The 22,957-nt window shown below is 43.0% G+C and overlaps 1 protein-coding gene across 5 annotated transcripts; it reads left to right on the forward strand.

Moving 5' to 3' along the window:
* The first annotated feature begins 4,342 nt into the window (after positions 1 to 4,342).
* On the forward strand, positions 4,343 to 22,486 carry xrcc4 (X-ray repair complementing defective repair in Chinese hamster cells 4). 5 transcript variants are annotated; one of them, XM_047570648.1, is made up of 8 exons: positions 4,343 to 4,500; positions 7,032 to 7,178; positions 7,412 to 7,599; positions 10,702 to 10,868; positions 11,721 to 11,852; positions 12,166 to 12,365; positions 13,248 to 13,413; positions 17,016 to 19,884. In XM_047570648.1, the coding sequence occupies exons 2-8, from the start codon at positions 7,034 to 7,036 to the stop codon at positions 17,089 to 17,091; spliced, it is 1,074 nt and encodes a 357-aa protein (XP_047426604.1). In that variant the 5' UTR covers positions 4,343 to 4,500; positions 7,032 to 7,033; the 3' UTR covers positions 17,092 to 19,884. The 5 variants fall into 5 exon arrangements, with proteins under 5 accessions (XP_047426604.1, XP_047426600.1, XP_047426602.1 ...); XM_047570644.1 differs by lacking the exon at positions 17,016 to 19,884 and adding an exon at positions 13,545 to 14,174; XM_047570646.1 differs by lacking the exon at positions 17,016 to 19,884 and adding an exon at positions 22,160 to 22,486 and having other exon boundaries at positions 4,344 to 4,500.
* The last annotated feature ends 471 nt before the right edge of the window (positions 22,487 to 22,957 follow it).

The raw sequence follows: 22,957 nt of genomic DNA on the forward strand, positions 1-22,957 counted from the left end.
ACATGAACCTCAGGTGAGTAGTGTCTGTTTATGTTGTGTTGTCGCTTTGCAATCGCTTCCTATCCTCCTGTAGTTGTGTGTTTCTTCGTCTCCTGAAGGTTTGTCTCAATAAAGTCATTTTGTTTGGTGTCTTCTTGCACTTCTGTCCCCATTGGACATATGTCTGGTTCAGCCCTGTCCACTAATCCAATGCTAAGGTTCACGCTAAGCCCTCCATTCAGAACTGATGCTAGAGTTTCTAGGCTCGATGACGACCGCTCATTGAGATCCCTGCGATGGTAAATATCTATATCCCTGCTAACGTTCCCAAACACCCCGGAGACACAGATCCAGGCTCTGTTGCCCCTTTTCCGGTGCCCCTGCCTCTAAAAGAAGTAGGCCAGCGCTAATGAACTCCGCTGCCTGGATTTATAGACTGTGGTTAAACGGCCTCCCTGTGAGAGATGCTGAGAGAGGAGAAGGAAGAAGTCCAGCTTTCTGTTTCTTCTTCTAATGTAGCAAAACATCACAGGTTAACTGTCTGGACCGGCCCCCGTCCAAACCTACTGCATGGAGCCGTAATGGAAACCTTACTTCTCTTTGCTGGCTGGTGGCAGGGAGGTTTGTTTAAAATGTAAAATCACCAAAGTCTCAGTGGGTTTTACAAGAAGCCAGCGAACCAATAAACCACTCGACACTCTGCTGATGCTGAGGAACTGTTTGACGGGATGAGTCAGAAAATTATCTGCTGCCTTCGGGGCCGCGACACACGGAGAAGAGAATAAATGTTGTTTTTCATCTTCACCTCATGTCAACGTTCAAACACAACATAAAGGTCTAGAATTAATTAACTGTAGAAAAAAACTCATCAGCTGAGTCAGGAGAGGACGGCTCTGTGTGATGGTTCGTAGCTCTTCCTAGCCTAGCCACCCAGCTAATAGTAGCACTTCCTAGCCTCCCAGCTAATAGTAGTTCTTCCCAGTTTCCAAGCCTCCTAGCTAATAGCAGCTCTTCCTACCTCCCAGCTAATAGTTGTTTCAGCTAATACCTTCATAGCCTCCCACCTAAAAGTAGCTCTTCCTAGCTTCCTAACCTTCCTGCTAATAGTAGCGCTTCCTAGTTTCCTAGTCTCCAAGCTAATAGTGACCTTCCTAGCTTTCTTGTATCACAGCTAATAGTAGCTCTTCCTAGCCTCCCAGCTAATAGTAGCTCTTCCTAGCCTAGCCTCCCAGCCTACATAATAGTAACTCTTCCTAGCCTCTCAGCTAATAGTAGCGCTTCCTAGTTTCCAAGCCTCCTAGCTAATAGTGCTCTTCCTAGCTTCCTAGCATCCCCGCTAAAAGTAATTCTTCCTAGCCTCCCAGCCAATAGTAGTTCTTCTTAGCCTCACAGGTAATAGTAGCACTTCTTATAGTATCTCTTTCTAGCTTGCTAGCATCCCAGCTAATAGTACTCTTCCTAGTTTCCCAACCAATAGCAGCTCTTCCTACCTCCCAGCTAATAGTTTTTTCATCTAATAATTTCATAGCCTCCCACCTAATAGTAGCTCTTCCTAGTTTCCTAGTCTCCAAGCTAATAGTGACCTTCCTAGCCTCCTAGCAGCTAATAGTAGCTCTTCCTAGCCTCCTAGCAGCTAATAGTAGCTCTTCCTAGCCTCCTAGCAGCTAATAGTAGCTCTTCCTAGCCTCCTAGCAGCTAATAGTAGCTCTTCCGAGCCTCCTAGCAGCTTTATCTTATTTGTTTTCAGACTGAATCCATCGAGGCCCGTGCCGGTTGCTCAGGAGTCGTCTTGAAGCTGCCACCAGGAAACGCTTGTTACCTAAAGACTGAGCTGGAAGTCATTACTGCTCGTGTCCGCTCGAGGCTACGAGGTGCAGGCGATGCTAAAGACGAGCGGAAGGAAGGATCCCTGAGTGGTGGAGAGGAGGAGGGAGAGATGAAAGTGAGTTCCTGTTAATGACGCTGGAGAGGAGATCAGAAACTCGAGGCCCCGTGTGGATCTGTTAGGAGCCTATTGGAGCTAATAAGGTCGTCTGCTCGGAAACGTGTTTCTGTTTATCTGATCAGCCTCTCGTTGTGTATCACTGTGTCAGTTTGCTCTATAATATCCCTTATTCTATCTTTTTTGATGCCATTGTTCCAGCTATCATCCCAGATAATAATAAATAAAACTAAAACAGTCTCCTAAATACAAACACATGTAAACTCTGACAAAATCAACAATGACATATCGTGTTGCCAAATATTTAAATAATCCTCTGAGTTACGACTTTATTCCCATTTCTCATCTTATATTGGTTTAGATTAGGTTTAGAAACCATAGCTGAATTAGTCCAAGAAGAAAACTTCCTCTTATCTTTTCCCTCTGATGTCTGAATCTTTATTTATCACAGTAATTAGAGGAAAATACTTTTTTTTTAAACTCACATTCAAACTAACAAATATGTGCAGCAGGTTCAGATCTGATTCCAGATTTCTGTTGTTTCTGTTTCTCGTCTCCTCTGCCGTCTTATTCTTTTCACATATCTGGTTGTTTCTAACTAAAATATGACGCAGCCTCTAACTATTACTCTCAACTTTATCTGGTTAATAATGTTTGTTGGGTTAGGGTTATTTAGGAGGCACTGGATGCAAACAGATAAACAGGAAGGAATTAGTTTTATCCCAGCAGCTTCCACCACTGCAGGGTAGGAAGCTCAGAGTCTCACCAGACTGAGGCCGAGAGGGACGAAGGCGTCAGAGGTCAGACTGTGGACGTCTGATGTCTTCGTGTCTGTTCATCCAAAACAACTCAAACATGTGAAAAAGATCTTTAATGTTTAGTTTACAGCTGATTAATAGGCGGCTGGTTTTGGTACAATCAGCCAACAGACATCAGACATAAATTAAACTTGATTTTCAACAGTAAATTCTGAATTCTACCAGTGAACTGAAAAAGAAAAGGACATGTGGAAGGAAGGAAGGAAGGAAGGAAAGTGGGTGATGGAGGAAGACAAGGAGCCCAAGAACACCAGTGGTTCCTAAAGAACAGTTAAAGAAGAACCAGATGAATGTTTAGGAACGTTTCATGTGTTTGTCTTTACTTGTTTTTAATCCTTGTGTTTAACACGTTTATCATTTTTATGAAGAAACTTAAAAATCTGTGAAGGATTCAAACACATTTAATCTGCTCTGTTTATCCTGGTTAACGTGTCTTTGGCTCCTCTGGGTCAGACTGAAGCGTCCAGATGGTTCCAGGAACCACTGCCTCTTCTTTCTTCTTTCATCCAGAGATGAAACTGAATATGTCAACACACACATGTGCTGTTGAACCTGGGGAGGCTGCACAGGTTCCTCCTCACGTTTCTCCAATCATGCAGCTACTATCAACCCCCCAGAGAAGATCAGCTGATGCCTCAGTGTGTGTTTTAACTCTACACAAAGTGCACTGTGATGCCTCTTCAAGTAATTAGTGGTGGGATGAGCGTCTGTTTGCAGAACTCAAATCACAGTCCAGAGGAAATCCCTTCATTTCCCCCCTCGACTACATGACTGCGAGGCCTTGTTGCTTTAGCCTCGTACACTGATCCCCAAACAACTCTCATCACATGAAAACGGACTTTGCTGATTTCCTGATTGCGTGGATAAACTGCTGCGACGTTCAAACTATCAGAGAATGAATGGAAGAGATTCAGACACAGAGGCTGAGATGGAGGATAGTGCTTCTCTTAGACAGGCTCTACGGCTACTTATTGTTCATCTCCAGCATTTAGCAAACAAATTAATAAAGGATGAACTGGACGAAACAAAACGGTCCCTGGAAAAGCAGCGTTCTTCATTCTCATGTTAGATGGAGGATCCTTCTCTGAGAAAAGGATCCTTCTGCTTCTGCAAAGACAAACGCCAGAATCAGACACAGAAGTTATACAACTCATTGGAAATGTGATGCACAACACTCACCGTGAACCTGCATAATTAAAAAACACGTATAATAACTGGCTGCATGTGCAATGTGTAAAATAAACCAAAAACTATTCATATTTTCAATCAAACTCTAATTAACCATCTTCATTATAATGTTTAATATTCATATTTGGTTCCTCTGATACATTTTATATATTAATATCTATTAAAATGAATTAAATGGGCTGGAATAAGTAGTTACTTTACTTTTAATCACTTTAACTTGAGTAGATTATCATTTTATAATGATTTCTCTACCACTGACTCTGTAAAACATTTATTTTTTGTTCAACTTATATTGTCATGTTTTTGCCTGTAAACCCGTTATATAATAATAATAATAATAATAATAATAATAATAATAATAATAATAATAATAATAATAATCTCTATACACTCGGTGCTGACAGCCCTGAGGGGATCAGCTGTTCGCCCGTGTCGCCGGGTGATGACGTAGTAGCCTGCGTTTCTTCCCGTCGCAGCTTCGTCTTGTTGTTGTTGTTGTTGTTGCTTCAAACTCCAAACGTCGGGGTTTCGTCCAGAAGCTGCAGCCGCCGGAGGCTCCAGGTGAATCCGCAGGTAAGTCCGCAGATACCGCGATGTTCTCGGAGGTGACAACGAGAGTTTGTTCGCTCCTGTCGTCACGTGTTTTAGCTCCAGATTCAAACAGCGCGGTGCGCGTGGACTCAACAAACCCAGAACACTGAGAACAGTAAGAGTCACTTTAATGTGTTTTTAAATGGGACGTTAAGATTTTATCACTGAACTCTGACCAGATTTTAAATTTAGTCTGTTTCTTCTCCTCCTTCAGCTCTTCCTCCTTTTTTCTCATCCTCTTCCTCCACTTTCTCCTCCTTCATGTTCTAGATGAATTTACTCAAAACAAACTAAAACAGTTTCTGTGCTTCTCTTGATATGAACTGAAAACAAATGTGTTGAACTCAATGTTTCTTTGAGCTTTTCTGGAGACGATAAACGTCATTTAATGTGTTACTGACGAAAGACTAATTACCAAGAAAACCCCTGCAACTCAAGACTGGACAGAAAAACTCACAGAAATATCTAAAAATCCACTAATGTGGAATAAACGAACGCATATTTTAAGATTATATATTAATCTTTCAATAAACCAGTTTAATTAGTTTTATGTAAAAAAAAAAATAAATGCTTATAATCATTGTCATTTTGTCAGGAAGAAAGCAGAAATCATTGTGAAATAAATTAAAGGAAGGACTGAGGTAAATGACCACATGATGATATAGGAAGGACAGAAAGAAAAGGAATGAAGGAAAGAGAAGAAAGCAGAAATATCAGGAACAACATAAACAACATTCTTAACGTAATATTTTCAAAACAAAACTAAAAAGTCTGTGACGTCTACAAACCACAACCTCCACGATGAAAAGACAAAAAAACGACATCTCAGTTATTTGAAACTAATGCTTCAAAATCAACTGAAAACTGAAAGTCTTCATCTTTCTGGCCGTCGACTGGATAAGACTTTTTTTTATTTGTTTTAAAGAACCTGTGTGTCCCAAAATAAACCTAAAAACCACCAGGAATAAAGCATTCGTCATCCGATATGCGCAGACCTGAGGAATGGAGTTATGTAATTGCTAAACACCGGTTTTCCTTTAGTGCCATTTAGTGGCGTAATGGAGCAAAGTGAGCGAGGCAGGTTGGAAATGATGAGTCGAGCTTCATGCAACCGTGTCATCACCGCTCCGGCCTCTCATTAGGGTCTAAGTAGAGACCTAGCAGCCGCTCCGTTAGCTGCTCGCTAATCACCGACCACATGCTTCACATTTAACCACATCCTTCCAACACCTGCTTCATCCGACTCTAAATACGAGCACAGGACGGAGAAACCTGTGGAAATGAGATGCTGCAGAGTTTTAAGCCTCTGGTCTTTGCAGCAAGAGCTTCTCCTGTGGTAGTTTCCATAAAATCTGGTCTGCATGAAAGTTCGGGTGTTCAGCTTTAATAACCGAGAGTTGAGTTTTTAAAGCAACGCCTGCTTTCTATTAAACTCAAATAACATGTTTGCATTAACTTGTTCCGAATCTGAGTCAGCCGAGTAAGAAAGTAAAAATCTACCATAAAAATGTTTGCAGGTTAGGAAAAATCAAAACCTTTGGTTTTAGGAGTTCCACAAGGCTCTATTTGAGATCCTCTTACTTTTAAGATAATGTGTAGATGTATTTTTTTTAAATGTGTTCCTTTTGTATTATTTACGCACTTTTCTAAAAATCGATAACACATATACACTCATCCATCGGCTGCTTCATTTTTGAAGCTGTTGTCATGATTTGAGGAGATGATTCATATTTTAGAACAAGATGTAAAGTCTCTCTCACTCATTCAGAGCAAAAACTTTATTTTTTTCATTTTTTTTTAGTTTTTTGAATTTCAACTAAATATCAAATAACAGTTTTCGTTATTTTTAGTTTTAAATGAAAACTTGAAATAGAAAAAATAAATAAATGAAAATGCACCCGCCTTTGACTTAAATTAAACCTAAATAAACTCAGAGGAGGTTATTTAAATATATTAATCGACAGCTGATAAGATCCTGATTTAGATACGGTTTAATGGTGGAGTTTCCTCCTCCTGCTCGTTCTGGACTCCTTTAAATCCACGGTTGTGGTTTTTATGTTTGGCTGAGGCTCGAGGGGGAATCTGAAGGTTTACACATTCACTTTCTCTTCTCTCTGTGAAACTAAAGATGTTGAAATCTGCCCCGGATGAATCCACGACTCGTCACAGACCAGATCCTGGTCCAGTTCTGACCGACGCCAGGAAAATGACGTCAGACTTGTTTTAGAGTTCTGGAGGAAAAGACGGAGAAAATGAGATCATCACAAACTGGCTCCTAATTTTTAATTTCTGAATTTAGTCGAATTATGACACAGTCCAGACTGAGGAGGAGGAGGAGGAGGAGGGAGGAGGCTGTGGTGATGGTAACCATGGTAACCTCTGCTAATTAATGATCTCCTCATAAATAAATGAATGAAGCATCAGAGAGAGGAATTTCCAGGCGCATTCTCCTTCCTCCTCCTCTTCCTCGGTGAATCTGGTCGTATCCATGGTAACGGGCTGTCTCTTTGCAGGGATGCACACGGAGGTGCGCCGGCTCCACGTCTCCTCCCAGCCCGATGACTCCGCCTACTTCCTGCGCGTGGACTGGAGGGGGTGGAGCTTAGCTACGGGCTTCCAGCTGCTGCTGACGGACGGACGGGAGGCGTGGAGAGGAGGAGGTGAGAGATTAACGGGACGGCTTCATGTTCTCCTCACCTAGGCCTCCTTTACTCCTCCCTCCACCTGATGGAGTTATAGCTCAGGTCAAAGGTAAAATAAATGAGGAGGGACTGAGGAGGAGGAGGAGGAGGAGTAATGACTAAGAACTAAGAATTAATCTGGTTCACGTCTCCTGTCTTTGAGTCTTTGCTGGTCTCACCCTCCTCTTCGTCTCCTCTTCGTCCCCGTGCAGTGACCCAGGAGGAGGTGCGTCAGGAGGCCGAGGAGCTGGAGATGGAGACGGACCGATACGTCCAGGACCTCCTTCAGGCTCTGACCACGGAGGACACGTCCTCCTACAGCTTCACCCTGACGCCTCCTCCCCCCGTCCACAGCTCCACCCTCACCCTGGACTACGACAAGAAGCAGCAGGACATCTCAGTGAGTGTCCCCATACTGTCCCTGTAGTGTCCCCGTAGTGTCTCCAAACTGGTAAAAGAAACTGTCCAAAATTTTAAATTGTCTTTTTACCTTATTTAACTTTTTTCAGATTTCCCACCAATAACAAATTACACCAATTAAAAGGCTACATTTGAACGCATCATGACAAAGAAATTGACCATCGCCCGATGCTCATAATTACTGAGTAGAACTTGAATGCGTCATAATACGGTTCAATGCTTTACTGAGGCACTGCCCATAGAGATAATATGAGAAACATACAGATAACCTCCAAACTAGTAACGTTCAGTTAGCTACACTAGGAATCGTTGGTCTACGATGAACATATCCAGAGCCTCTGCTCGGCTCTGCTGCTCCTACTCCTGCCCTCCCTCTCAAGTCTTTTCTGGAGTCCAGATTTATGGTTTTTTTGGGGGGCATCATCTTAACTGTTCTTCTTTCTATGCTGCTTGTTCACGCTCATTTAATCCACATGTGGTAGAACAAACCGTGGACCAAACTGGCTTTGTTTTAGCTCATATTCCAGTATGAATATATATAATAGTTATGTTTATTGCATTGTCATCAGCTTATACGACAGTGCTGCGTCTGGTCGCCCTTAAAAAAAAAAAAGGAGGACGAGGAGAAGAAAGAAAAGGAGGAGGAGGACAAGATGACACAGAAATTGACATAAAAGTAAAAAGGAAAAAAGGAGGACGAGATGGAGAAGGAGGATGACTAGAAGAAAAAAAAGTGATGATAGGGAAGACAAGAAGAAGAAGTAGAAGAAGAGAAGAAGTAGTTCTTTGTGTGTTTGACATGTGAGAACAGTTTTAAATCCGTCAACGGAAACATTTCAGCAACTTTCGTAAAGGACGTGACTGGTGTGAATCATTTCATCTGATTTTAGACAGAATCAGGTTTAAAGTGAGGACAGAGCAGAAGGACTGAGTCAGAGGAGAGGAACTGGAGGGATGCCGTCCAGGACCAGTCGTCCTGGGTTCCTCTTCCCTAAAAACAGAAAGACTGAAGTGAGAAGTGGTAATGAAAGGCTTCTGCGACGTCGGCTCGTTCCTCCTCTAATCTCAGCTCCAGAGCCCAGGACGGTGCAGGTGTTACCTGAGGTGGTTAGCATACCATCCACCAACCTGCCCCCCTTCACCCTAAAACCCCTTTAACAAGCTTCTCTGGGTCAGAATCCTTAAAAGAAGCCTCAGATGTACCAGAGCTGGGCATCGTTTAAAAATTTACCGATACCAGTACCGATACCAATTGAGTACTTCATTCGATTCTCTTAGGAATCGATCACTCGTCCCCAGGGAAAGGGGAAAATCTCAGATTACTGTTTTTATTTAATAACTGTATAAACATGCTAGTATTATTTGGGCTTTGTAGTTTCATCACAACCATGAACCAATATCTTCTGACACGATGAAACTCCTCATCTTATAGTTGATAATTAGGTTAAAGTTAGCGAGCTAGTTAGCGTTAGCACACACAGCTGCTTGCTACAACGCGCTGAGAACGATTTACTTAACAATTAATGTTTTACCACACAAAGGATGAGAGCTGTTGGCCTGGAAGCCGTTTATATACTGAACCCTGAAGTTATTTGTAAACACAGAGCAACACCTCAAGTTTCCTCCCTGTTTGGTGACGTGTTTTATCCGGTTGCTCATATTCCCCAAAATAATCTTGCAGCGTTTTCTGTATGTACTCGTACCAGCAGGTGTGTAGTACAGTCATACTTTTGAGACTTTTGGCAGCATCTTGGACACTGAACAGTCACGCTGCAAAAAAGGAAAAGGAAAGTTAAAAACGCTCGTATCAAAAAAATACATCTGTGGCTCAGAGACAATAACTTTGTTATTGTTGAAAACCCCATTGGCAGATTTACTTCTCCTGTCAGTGGTCATAATGTTGTGGCTGATCAGTGTATATCCCTAATCAAAGCTGAGACATTGGGTCTTGTTGGGTTTTCTCCAGACTTTTCAAACAGACAACATATTTCATATTCTTAGAATAAAGTGGTAATTTTAGCCGACCTGAGAAATTAAACGTTTACTTTGATCACGTTTAGACGTTTTTGTTTTTTTTTATATAAACTTGTGCTAAGGTCCCGACACCTTGTTTGTTAACAGGAACATCACATCCAGGCTTTTAGTTCTGTAAGTGTTGCTTTTGGTCTTTTGTGGAGTTTGAGTCTAAATTGGCTCCAAATAAAAATGTCGTGCAGTAAACTGACCAATCAGAGCAGGGCTTTGAAAAGGCGCGGCGTCTCCATGACAACGGGAGAAACCGTCGCCCGAATCAACACTTGGACCACGAGTTCTCAGGTGACGGGAGTCGCTGATGAGGCAACAACTGGGAGAGTTTAGCAGACACAAGGTTATTTCCAGCTGTTGCAGTGTTTCAGCCTGAGGTTTATTTACTTAACATTTGTGAGAGCGGGTGAAGTAATGGCTGGCAAATACGAGGCGCTGCAGAAGAAGAAAGACAGAGCCGGCAACACGACAGAGGCAAACGTTTGATTTTCTGCAGGAGTTGGGGGAAAAAAAAATGGAAAAAGAAAGACGGCGTTGACCACATAGAACGTTTGAGGAGATAAGGTTTAGACTTGTGGCTCTTCTGGCTGGTTATTTAAGGAGCTGCTGGTCACGAGGGTCAGCGGTGATAATTCCCTTCTTATCTCTGTGAAAACATGTTTGAGAGAAGACTTGGCTTCACTCAGAGGTGGTGGGTGGTTATTTCATGACGTCCACTCAAAAGATCTCAGAGCCTCGGTTAGATAATATATTTAAATCATTTGTAAACCAGCAGCTGTGTGAAACGTTTAATAATTTGTGGTGTAACCATGGAGACGCTCCATCTGGATTACAGCTGATACAGGGAAAATAGAAATATTTCAACTAATTCAACTCCACTCAGATGACGTCTATGAATAATGTTACTGTTACTCTATGTCCATCACTGCATTAAGCCCCGCCCCCTGTCGTTAAGCCCCGCCCCCAGACGTTCTGATTGTTGTAGCTGCAGCTCTGAATCGTAGAACATCGTGGTGGTGTTGGTGTTCATGGTGTCTTGTCTCGGTTCCTCCTCCAGTTCAGACTGGGCTCCGTCCAGCTGAAGGCCGTCGCTGAGCCGGTGGAGGCGGTGAGGGAGTTCCTGACCCACAGTCTGCAGAGAGGAACCGTTCTGCACCAGCACAACCAGGAACTGGAGGAGGAGAACCAGAGGCTGAGAGGAGAACATCAGCGCATCGCTGCAGAGTAAACGCCCTCAACACACGTCATCCAATCAGTGTCGTATTGGGGAATATTTTGGAGGTTTTAGTTACAGGTATGAAGTTCTGAACGGTGCCGTTAGGTTCTCAGTGGACAGGGTCAGGTTCTCAGTGGACAGGGTCCGGTTCTCAGTGGACAGGGTCCAGTTCTCAGTGGACAGGGTCCGGTTCTCAGTGGACAGGGTCCAGTTCTCGGCTGTAGTTGACCTCTGTAGCACGAGACCTGTTTACATCATGTTCTAGTTCCAGTTCCTCTATCATCCATCATGGGGGTTCCCTCTGAGTCACCTCACGTTTCCCGGGACGGTCCACTTCCTTCAACCCTACGTCACAGCTGTGAGGCAACGTCCACCATGTCCTCAACGTCCACCATGTCCTCAACGTCCACCGTGTCCAGCTCCACTCATCTAGAACCAAGTCAATGTCTCTAAAGTCTGATGGAGCTGATTTAATCCTGGATTTATTCTAATAAAACATTTAATTAAAGGATAACCTCATCTTCCTCCTCCTACTTTTCCTCCTTCTCCTCATCATCATCTTCTTCCTTCTTCTCCTCTGTCTCCTCTTCTTCTTTCTCCTCCTCTTCCTCCATGTGCTCTTCTTCCTCTTTTTGCTATGTATCATCTTCCTCCTCCTCCATTAGTCTCAGTCTGATGCTGAGGAGCGCTTGTTTTGTACTCGGTGATGCTGAGGAGCGCTTGTTTTGTACTCGGTGATGCTGAGGAGCGCTTGTTTTGTACTCGGTGATGCTGAGGAGCGCTTGTTTTTTACTCGGTGATGCTGAGGAGCGCTTGTTTTTTACTCTGTGATGCTGAGGAGCGCTTGCTTTGTGTGTCAGGATGCAGCGATACGTCGGAGGTAAGGAGGCGCTGGAGGAGGAGCTGTTCTCTCGCTTCGTCCTGGTCCTCAATGAGAAGAAGATGAAGATCAGGAGTCTCCAGGAGACCGTCACCAGCCTCCAGGAGACCAGGTCTGGACTCCTCCACCTCCTCCTCCTCCTCCTCTTATACCACCTCCTCTTCTTCACCCCATTTGTTTTTCCCTCCTCCTGCTTTTTCTACATCTTCCTCTCTTTCCTTTTCTTCTTACTCCTCTTTCTCCTCCTCTTCATCTTCTTTCTTCTCCGCCTTATCCTTCACCTCCTTCATATTTGTCGTCTTCTTATTTCTCCTTCTTTTCATCCTCTTCTCCATCCCATTATTTGTCCTCCTCCTCCTCCTCCTCCTCCTCCTCTCTCCTGTCTAGTCTCCTTCGGATGAATCATGTCTGACCTTTTGCTGCAGGAGCTCCGATAAAGAACAGAAGAAGACGACGAAGAAGAAGGAGAAGAAGAAGAATGAGGAGGAGGAGGAGGGCTCAGTGAAGTCAGCTGACGATGAAGAGGCTGAGGATGATGACTATGGAGGGAGCACTGATGAAGAGGCACCAGAGGAGGAGGAGGAGAAGATGAAACGTCCTCCAGCCTCCGAACCATCGTCCCGGGGTAACTTCTTCTTCTTCTTCTTCTTCTTCTACTACTGTTATATTTCTGGTCCCGTTGCCGTGGAGACGTTCCTCTTACGTCACTGATGGAGTATGTGAGCGGTGAAACACCTTTAAAACATGAGTGTTGACATTATATTACCCCCCCACAGACGGCCTGGGTCTGATTAATGCGGCGTCATCATGGGAGTGTAAGGTTATACTTTAAAAGGGGCGGAGCCTCCACTGTTTACATGGCAGGTTTTTCCACTTTGTAACGTTCCAGCTCATATTCGTTGTATTATTTTTATGCAGGACTGTGGAGGTGTTGGGCTTCCCCTCCGCTCTGATGAGGGGAAAGTTGCATTTGATTTGTGTTGTTTCTGTTGCTGCGACGACGGCTCAGAGAACCAGTGAGATGTGGGGGGGCATGAATCTAGTTTCATTATGAGCAAAACAGTGGCTCAGTTTTACAATGAGTTAGACATTTAGAAACCAACTAGAGTCTAAACACACAGGACCAGGGACGACGGGACGACTCTGACATTTGGGCATGAAAATATTCAGACTATGGATACATGGGCCGATTCATTTTTTACATTTTTCAATAAAGAAAACGACGAAATTCTTTTGATGGATTAAATGTAGTTCCATTTTACTGTTTTAAAATACTTTTATTATCAGAACTTGTGAATAAATCTAAAACATGTCTGTGCGTTATGCTAATCAGCTCTGGTCTTATTATTATTAATATTATTATTACTGCACATTAATCAACATTTTGTGTAAATGTGCTGGAATTAGCACAAATTCTAAATGTAGCCTGGTAGCATGTAGCTTTGAGCTCTGTTCATTTCTGTTTTGTTCAAGAGAAACTCCTAAAAATAAAGCCCCTCCCCCTTAGATCCCTCTACTCCGAGCCCATTGGACGACAGCCTCAGTGACATCACAGACGTGGCGCCCTGTCGGAAGCGGCGTTTTCGTCAGCTCCGGTCGGCCCCGGAGGCCCCGGCGGCGGCGGCGAGGGCGGAGTCACGGCAGCAGAGCTCGGACCAGAAGAAGAAGAAGAGGTAACGCCTCCCTCTGTTCGTGTCTGACGGCTGCCGCTCTTTATTTGTTTTTACAGCCTGTAAACCGACGTTTTTATCCGCCCATCAGGGCGACGTCTTCCAAACTAAAATAGAACACGCTTCATTTACAGGAACTTTTACTGCGACGAGTTAAATGAGTTAAATCCACCTCCTGGTTCACTGCAACAAACAAGAGAACAGAAAACCTCCCCGAGACCCAAACATACATCCATCCTTTCCTTCCTTCTCTTTCTTTCTTCTTTCCTTCCTCCCTTCTTTCCTTCTTTCGTTCCTTAATTCCTTGCTTCCTTGTCTTTCCATTTCCATTCCCACTCTTTCTTTCTTTCTGCCCCCTCCCATCCCTCCTCTCTCCCCCCTCGGGATCCTGTTCAATGGGAAAATCAAACATCATAAACGTTCCCTCTGTGAGAGGACCCCCCCCCCCCCTCCATCTACGAGAAGAACACACAAAGAGAAACACAATGAGCAGCGTAAACGTGTGGAGGAATGTGAGGAGCTGGATCACAAAGAGTCTGTTCACACAAACAGTCAATGAACAGTGATCAAGGTTCTTCTTCCTCCAGCGTCTTTTAATCCGTGAATCAAACGATCACGTCTCTAACTCCCCATTAATCACATTCTAGATGCCCCTGAAACAGACATTTCAAAGTTTCGAAACAATGGGGATGAATAAAATGTGATTGCTTCAGATCTGTTGTAATTATTGCAACAATCTGTTCTGCAATCAAACCTCCTCAGAATCAGCTTTCAATTTCTTCTTCTTCTGGGATTATTAGCAGCTTTGACGCCATTAAAATAGAAGAAGGAGTTTAGATGCTGCAGGGACGTGGTTCTGGTTTATGGCTCACATGAAATGATTAACTACAAAATCTGATTTGATTATTGTATAAATGTCTGGATCTGCTCTGATACCGGTTGGGATGAAGTCTAAACGTTCATTAACCTCCTCAGACCTAAGCTCTGTCTTTATTTGGGATCAGTAGGACTAAGAACTTTAAAAACGAAGCATCGTCGAACAGGAAGTAGTTTCTTACATGTGGACACTGGGATTATTTCACTCAGTATTATATATATAAAACTGTTCATTTTCATTCATAACAAAGTCCCAACGTCCTCAATCGAGTACTTGATAATTAGCGAAGTTATAGCTCGTTACTATTGATGAATTTGCATCTGTATTAAACTAGAAAAGTTAATAATCATAAATAAACAAGTTTCAGCTGTAAAATCTGATGAGGTTTTTTCCATGTCCACGTTTGTTACGTGATCATCTGTAGAACAAATCCACGGAAACGACGCCGTCATGTTTTTACACCAACTAGTATCTGGTCAAGAGGATAAAAGTTAAGATCAAGTAGAAAGATAAAGTAGTACAAATATAAAAACAGTAGAAAGCACCATAAATACAGCTGAACTGATCTAGACCAGCATCAGTCTCCTCTGGTATCGTTGGTCTAAACCAAGAGAATGATCCAGAACTTTAGTCCAAGCTCTACCAGAACTACCTGAGGATAAAAACCAGATGAAAAGCCTGAAAACACGGCGTCTTTAATGGAGCTGGTTTCAGACAGAGATGTGACTGGGATGAGTCCAAACTTAGGACAGATTCTGGGCTATATGTTGATTCCTTGATTATTATTATTACTGTTTGACCAGTAGTGTCTACATACAAAGTTAGTCTATTAGTCTCATTTATGGTCAGTAAACTTTTGGATAGTAACCGATGGTTTGTGAGTGTGATTCAGGTGCTTGGTGGTGGAGAGTTTTGGAACATGCATGGACTGTTTGTATATATATAAAACACCACAGAGAGGGAAGGAGGCACATGATTGGTTGATGAGTCAGAAGTGTTGATAAAAGAAGAAGAAGCAGTTTGACCTCGTTCCAGTTTCTGAACTCTGGAAGCAGCAGTTTCCATCCTGGTCCAGCTGGAGACCTTCAGGGCGTTATCACGTTTACGGGCTTCTTCTGGGAAGGAATATCAAATTCAGCTCTTGGAGTTTATAGGTGATAAAGGACCACCGTCGTCCTGCAGGTTTATGATTTGTGCCGGTCTGTTTTATCTGCTTTGAGGAGACAAACACATGCTGCCTTGGCTTGAGGCTGGACAGCTGGTGATGAGCAGGCTGGTGGTTTTTAGCCTCGGGAGAGAAGAGCTTTCCACTCTGGGCTTTATGTGAACACACAGCTCCACTAATGAGGCTGTGGAAAACATCTGACCTCTCGTGTCCATATCTGTGCATGTGTCCACGCTGGGTCCAACCGCTTTTTTCACTAAATCTCAACAAAATCAAAGTATTTTCGTTAGCTTGTTAGCTTGGTTGCTAATGGACCAATACATCTCTCAGACGTGTGATGTAGGACATTTTTATTTCCTGGTTTGGTCTTATATTTGATTTTCAGAACATCCAGTAATCTATCAATCAATCAATCACTCACTGACTGATTATAAAGATGGATGAATCCTCCATCAGTCTCCATCTTGGCAGTGTCTGGCTCCTGTCAATCAAAGAGGCCACGCCCCTTAATTCTGCAGAATTTTCATCCTTTAATTTCAGCAAGTGACTTCTAATAAACATTCATCATGAACAGAGAAATTATTTCTGGTTTAGCAGCAGTTGATTTATCGTGGAGGTCGATGGTGGAGCCTCTAGTGGACGTTAGAAGAACTACAGCTTTTAGAGCATAGTTTTTAAGCTTTGGAAGTTTCTGCTCTGGAGTCTGTTTAAAAAAACGTCACACAATAAGGTAAACTGATAAACTCTCTGACATCCCGACAATGTGCAGTAACGTTTTGCGGGAGCCTCTAGTGGCCGTCGGAGGAGCTGCAGCCTTTTGGCACGTCGACGCTCAGACTTCATGTTTCCAGCCTCAGACTCTGCTGCTTGGTAAAGTCGATGGAGGTGGTCTAGACATAAGTGAGTTTTAAATGTGTTATTTTTTTTTTAAAGCAGTGAAAGCCATTATTCACGGGGGCCGCAGAGCAGCAGGGCGATTTCTAAGGATGTGAACTGAGGAGCCAAAGTCGATCACTGGACTCAAAGAAACAATTATGCAACTTTCTTCTTTTCTCCTCGAAAGACAGAGCATCACACAGCTCTGAAACCCGCTCACAATGCCCCCGCTCTTGTGCCTGTGTCTCTTATTCGCCAAGTATTTGGGCATTTAGACAACATCCCAAAGACGTGTCTCAATCTGACGTTGTTTCTCCAGCGATGCTCCAACAGGGGGGCGAGTATATCGCGTCCAAGCGTCTCCCTGCGAGTGCCAGCGACTGTAAACTGTGCCACATGCAGATGGCTCTAAGTGTTGCCATCCATCCTCGGCTGCTCACGGTGGCCGCTGGTTGTTGCCATTAGCCGGAGCTTATTAGCTCCAACAAGAAGCAGCAGTGAGCCGATGAGCAGCTGGAAGGACGTTTGATTTCCCCCCCTCAGCCTCGGAGCTGGCAAACACAAAAGAGGCTGTTAACGTGCCTGTTGGCAGTCCCACACCCAGCTATTGTTTTTCACATCTCCATCACCACTCAACCCGTTCACCTTCTTCTGTTTCCTCCATGTTTTTGTTATTTCTGCATGCAGGTCTTCCATAGGGAGGGCTGAGAGCAGGAGGCGCAGGAGGCGCAGGAGGAGGAGGAGGAGGAGGAGGAGGGACTAAATGAAGGCCACATGAACAGAAGAAGATTGATGGCTAGTTAAAGGCATTGCTCAACGTTTTGAGAAATAGTTGCTTGACATCGAGTTGCTTTGTCCTGCAAATGGTTTAACGTTGGAAACGTCTTCTGTTTGGTTAGAAAAGACTCGAGTGGAGGACGTCATCCACTCACAGGTTAAATACTGTGAGGTTCCAAAGACCAGACAGATCATAGAGCACAAAAATCTGTTCTTAAATAAAGTTGGCCCTTTGTAGCCTCCTCAAGTGTTTTCTAGAGTCGACAGGATCCAGTCCAGTAAATGTTCTGGTTCTCCAGCGCTGCCATAAACTCCCTAACTCTCTCTGCAAGATTAGTCTCCAGGAAACTTTTCTTTTACATGTTCAGTGTTTGTTGTTGTTTGGCTGCAGCCTTTAACCCTCCGGAGTCGATGGTTCGTCCAAATCACGTGACCAGTTTAAGACGATGTAGCAGCAGGAAGCAGCGTCGCTGAGTCTCTGTTTCAACGTTAGTAGAAAGTGATAACTTCAACCTCATTAGGAAGCAAAGCGCTAGCAAGCAGATATCACCAGCCAGCTTCAAATGCAAGAACAAAACACAACATAACAGCCTCTTTCCTATTGGTGGAACATGCATCCATCAACCAATCGGGACATGATGTGTCAGTGGTTGCTAAGCAACAGTGAGGCTATATTCAGTCTATGGAGACAGGAGACAGTTTAGAGACATTTAGACATTATTACTGGTTGGACACCTGATAGTTTGTAAATTGTTGTAAATAGTTGCCCCCTGCATTTTAATGGAAATAGTTGTAAATAACTTTGTTGTCATAAGCTTTTGAAATTTACACCTTAGATTTACAGTCAAGTTATAGAAATGTTTGGTTCAACATGTTTGTGGTTTTCATAGTGAAAAATCAAACTTTTTCCTACTGGGATTTGATGGTTTTAGTTTGGTTTTAGGTCTAATGTGTTAATACAGTTTGTCACAATGAAAACATAATTGTAAAATGACACAGGTGAGGCTGAGCTGAAAAGAACGAACCGAACAAGGCAACAAAACGCTACAAGGTTCAGCTTCAGCCAGAACACAACACGTTTTAAAGACGTTTTCATTCCAAAATGCAGTTTAGATGTAGTTTGAATGTATTGGTGGTACAGAACAATGGTCTCCTATTCCCATTGATACTGCTGCTACTACTACTACTACTACTGCTACTACTGCTACTACTACTACTACTACTACTACTACTACTACTGCTACTACTACTACTACTACGTCTTTTTCTGGTTCTTCTTCACAAATTTATAAATGTCAGTCTGATGTTTAGTTTGGCAGCTGCGACGCTACACGACAGCTATCCAAACAGTAGAAGAAGAACGCTACAGGGACACGGTTTATTTTTGGTAAAACTAGAGAAGTTCAGACTTGGCTGAAGCCTGATTCTGATCCGAACATTTTAAAAATGCTTTGATAAAAACAGCCCAACTAATTATTTATGGACTTAATGGATATTGTATTGATTGATATATGTCATCGTGCTAAGCTAAGCTAAGCTAAGCTAACAACATCCTCCTTAGAGATTTACTTCTGTTCCAAAGTGTTTCTCTAACGAGGGTTTAACACTTCCTCAGACGACTTCTATAAACTGCTGATCTTGAGATTTTCATTTCTGACTCACTTTGGTTCCTGTTAAGTGTTTGTGTACTCGCAGGACACTTTTCCCATGAAATGAAAGTCCTTCACACACACACACACAGAAACTGCTGCTGTAAACCATCAAACATCGCTGCTGGCCATCACAGATAATCACTACAAGACCACTGAAGCCAAACCCCCTCCTGTGGGTTTGCGTTGTGCTTGGTACTGGGACCTGTTGTGTTTCTACTGTGTAGTGTGAGAGGTTTCCTTCACTGCGCCAGGACGACGGCAGCAAACCTTCACGAACCACGTCCACAACAACCGATCATGATGCTGCTCAGATTCTAGAGAAAGTTGAGTTCTTGTTGTGTTAATTCAGTGATGTGGTTGTGTCGTAGCCTGATGTTCACCTTCCTACGAACTAAACTACGTAACAGTGTTCATCATCGTAATGAATTGGAAATATTTTTGCACAACGTTTGGGTGTGATTGCCCTCAAAAGCGTCTCAACCCCCTCGATTTAACCTGACAGAGAAAACAAGCACAGTTCAGTCCACTTACACTTAGTTTATTCCATTTGACCAGAAAACCACGTGTTACGTTCAGGTACATACTCTGAACAGGCTGCTAAACGTTTCTAAATCCTAAATTAACGTCATTACGGTAACTTAATGACGAACTCTTATTCTACGTGCAGACATTTCATTAACTGTATGAATTGTTTTTAATTGGTGGGATCGTATCATAATTTAAAAAAAAAAATAACACAAATAAAACACCAGGTCTCTTGTCACAAAGTGATTATGTCATTAACAGAAGCTCAAATGATGTAAAGAATAAAATCCTGATAAAAATATCTGTCACCTTCAGGCTCATTTAAAGTGCTGCCGGACACTCGCTGTGTTTCCATTACAGCTTTTCACAAAATAAAAGCAGTATTTCTCAAATTTTGATAAAATCCAGTTGTTTCCATTGAAAGGTGTTTTGTGAATAAGCTGTAAAGGCTACATATCTGGGGATATCCCATAATTCTCTTAAATTCCCATCACTTTGAGGAAGATGCATCATCTCCAGTCCTGATGGGGAAACACCAATAAAGTGTTTCCATTGCACTTCTGAGATAAACTTTTACATCGATACGTCTGAAAAACCTCCTCATGAGAGAGTAAAAGTGTTTTAGCTTTAGATATAAGAGGTTTTTTGAAATGTAGGCGTTTCCATCACCAGTTTATTATTGAGGTTTAGGTTTTGCTCATTTCTGGGGGGAATGGAAACGCAGCAGTTGTCACCATAACTTGTGAATGAAATCGTAATGTTGATGTGAGTCAGTTCTACCTCGTCAGTCTGATTCGGTCTGTAACAACTTTTTTTGCCAGTCGGGTAAATTTTTGTTTCCACTTCCTGCTTCACTTTCAACAATAGTGAAACTTTCACCGAAGATGAGTCGTACAAATGTTTGTTTCTCCAAACCTCCTCAGTTAACCTCACCCATTCTTACTAATTATCCAAAATTATCAGTATCACAGCTCTTCTGTTCTGCATTGCTACGCAATATGTACGACGTGACCCCGAACCGTCTGATACCAGCTAGCTAGTGAAACACAGTCTGTCCTAGTTGTCCTCCAGTATTTCTTTTTTTTACGTATCCCTCTCCAACTCGTTGTTTTCTCCACGTATCTGGAACAAACAACTTTTTAGTCTCTAATCAAGACTATTCTTTTAAATCGAGACCTTTTTTTGGTCCAGTTTGTGCCCTTGAATTTGACGTATGGTGTTTCCTTCTTTGCATTTAGTGATTCCAGTGGAAGAAGTTGTAACAAACGATTACGTTTTCCTGATGAATGTTATTCAAACATAACAAAAGTTCAGATTTATTGACTTGTTGTGTTTTTTTAATCAACATTTTAGTGTTTTTCTTTTGTTTCCCGTCCTGTTTTTGGAGCTTTTTGAATTTACCTTCAGTCTGATCACACCTTCTAAGAGACCAGATGACATATTCATTTATTAGTGTCATATATTTATCTCATCTAGACCTAAAACTGAGGCTAAAACCAACGTTTTCTGCTCAAACGTCCTGTCAGAATCTGACTCAGCGTTCCTTCGTGGGGTCAAATCTGCTCCTGCTGGTCCAAACTGAATCAACCCTGTTTAGTTTCTTCACATAGAAACTAGCACGTACTTGCTGTGATGTGTTTTTCGGCTCGGTGAGGGGCCCCTGCAGCGCCCACCACCACCCCGAGCTCAGCCTCACCTCTTGGGATTTTGAAATCGCTCTCGTCACGTCCCCCTCCGATGAGTCTCTGGTGGTCCTCCGTGGCTCAAACATGCCTCTTGTTCTCTTAACTGGTTCCAGCAGCGCAGCGCTGTTTGTCATCCATTTGGTAACGATTTGAACAAAGCTACGGGGCCTCTCTTCTCCCCAGCTCCCTCACGCCGGCCTTTTCCTCTCGGGTCCTGTGCAGCTAATCGCTATCACATCAAGGCCGGACCTCAGGGAGAAAGTCGTCTAAGGCTAATGTTTGAATAAAGTCTGATTATTCTTCAAAAAGTAACTTGTTCCTTAAAGGTGCTTCTCTGGTTTCTAATTTAACACTAAAGAGACAAGATGACAGAAGATTCTCAGCTCAGAAAAACCTAAACGCTAAAGAGAAACACTTTCTCAGACTCTAAAGTCCTAATACTACTATTAACCGGGAGGCTAGGAAGCTATGACGAGCTACTATTAGCAGGGAGACTTGTAAACAGGAAGAGCTATTATTAGAGGGAAGGCTAGGAAGCTACAAAGAGCCACTATTAACTGGAAGGCTAGGAAGAGCTACTGTTTGCTGGGGGACTCGTAAACAGGAAGAGCTATCATTAGCATGAAGGTAGGAAGAGCTACTGTTAGCTGGGAGACTAGAAGAGCTACAGTTTGCTATGAGGCTAGGATGAGCTACTGTTAACAAGGAAACTATGAAGTGCTACTATTACCTGGAAGGCTAGGAAGAGCTACTGTTAGCTGGGGGGCTAGGAGGAGCTACTGTTAGTTGGGAGGCTAGGAAGAGCTACGGTTAACAAGGAAACTAGGAAGAGCTACTATTACTGCAAAGGCTAGGAAGTTACAGAGCCAATATTAGCTGGAAGGCTAGGAAGCTACAAAGAGCTGCTATTACCTGGAAGGCTAGGAAGAGCTACTGTTAGCTGAGGGTTTCGTAACCAAGAAGAGCTATTTTTAGTGGGAAAGTAGGAAACAGTAGCTAACAGTAACTAAGGGCGGGGCTAGCAACAGTACCTAAAGGGGGCGGGGCTTTAGAGAAAGGCTATTTCAGGTTTTCATTCATTAAATTTGATTAGTTTGAACATTTTCTTTGGGTCTTGTCATGAAGGGGGGGTGGTGGGTGGTGGGTCCGGTTGAGAACCACTGACCCGGTGTGTTTGGTGTCTTTGTTCCAGGACCGACCCCCCTGCAGGAGCCAGGCCGACCCCCCCGCCCCCCCAACGCTCTGCAGACGCTGCTGCAGTCGAGGATTTGTTTGACGACTTCTGACTCTAGAAAGACTAAGACGCCACATTTTATTTCTTTTTTATCCTGGATGAATCCCGGTTTTTAAACTAAAGGACGTGTGTGGGAGATGTATGTGAGGCAGGAAATCATCTATTTTAAAAACCTGCTGAATGAAAATGAAATGTGTGTTTTTTAATTTTACATCATGAACTCATTGTGACAAATTCATTGTGTTGTTATTTTAATGTTTCTGCCAATAAAGACCTTAAATGACACATTTTCGTTTTATTATTATTAAATGACAGCGAAGGGAAAAGTTAGTCTGTAAAAACAGCAGTTAAATGTCTCCTCCTCCTTTTCCTCCACCTTTCTCTTCTCCTTTTTGTTTTCCTTCTCTTCCTCCCTTTCCTCCTCCACCTTTTCATGCTCCTCCTGCTTCCTCCTCTATCTCCTTCTTCTCCTCCTCCTCCTCCTCCCTTTCCTTCTGGGTCGCCTCCATCTCTGATGAAGTGTTTCCATGGAGACCAGATAAAATGATGTGACCAGATACAGTTCACATCTAAACATCTTCACTGATGAAGAAGAGCATCACATCTACTGGAAATAGACCAGAAGAAGAAGGAGGAGAGGAGGAGAAGAAGAAGAAGGAGGAGAGGAGGAGAACAAACTTTTTGTTAGAGCCTCTAGACGTTGGAGGAACTGCAGCATCGGTTTAATTGGTTAATTTCTATATATAACGCTACGTC

This window comes from Mugil cephalus, chromosome 19, assembly GCF_022458985.1.
Source record: "Mugil cephalus isolate CIBA_MC_2020 chromosome 19, CIBA_Mcephalus_1.1, whole genome shotgun sequence".
Lineage (NCBI taxonomy): Eukaryota > Metazoa > Chordata > Actinopteri > Mugiliformes > Mugilidae > Mugil > Mugil cephalus.

Coding starts and splice junctions, on each gene's coding strand:
- xrcc4 (XM_047570644.1), top strand. CDS start 7,034: ATGCACACGGAGGTGCGCCGGCTCCACGTCTCCTCCCAGCCCGATGAC. Junction 10,869..11,720: donor CATCAGCGCATCGCTGCAGA/GTAAACGCCCTC, acceptor TTTGTGTGTCAG/GATGCAGCGATACGTCGGAG. Junction 12,366..13,247: donor CTCCGAACCATCGTCCCGGG/GTAACTTCTTCT, acceptor CCTCCCCCTTAG/ATCCCTCTACTCCGAGCCCA.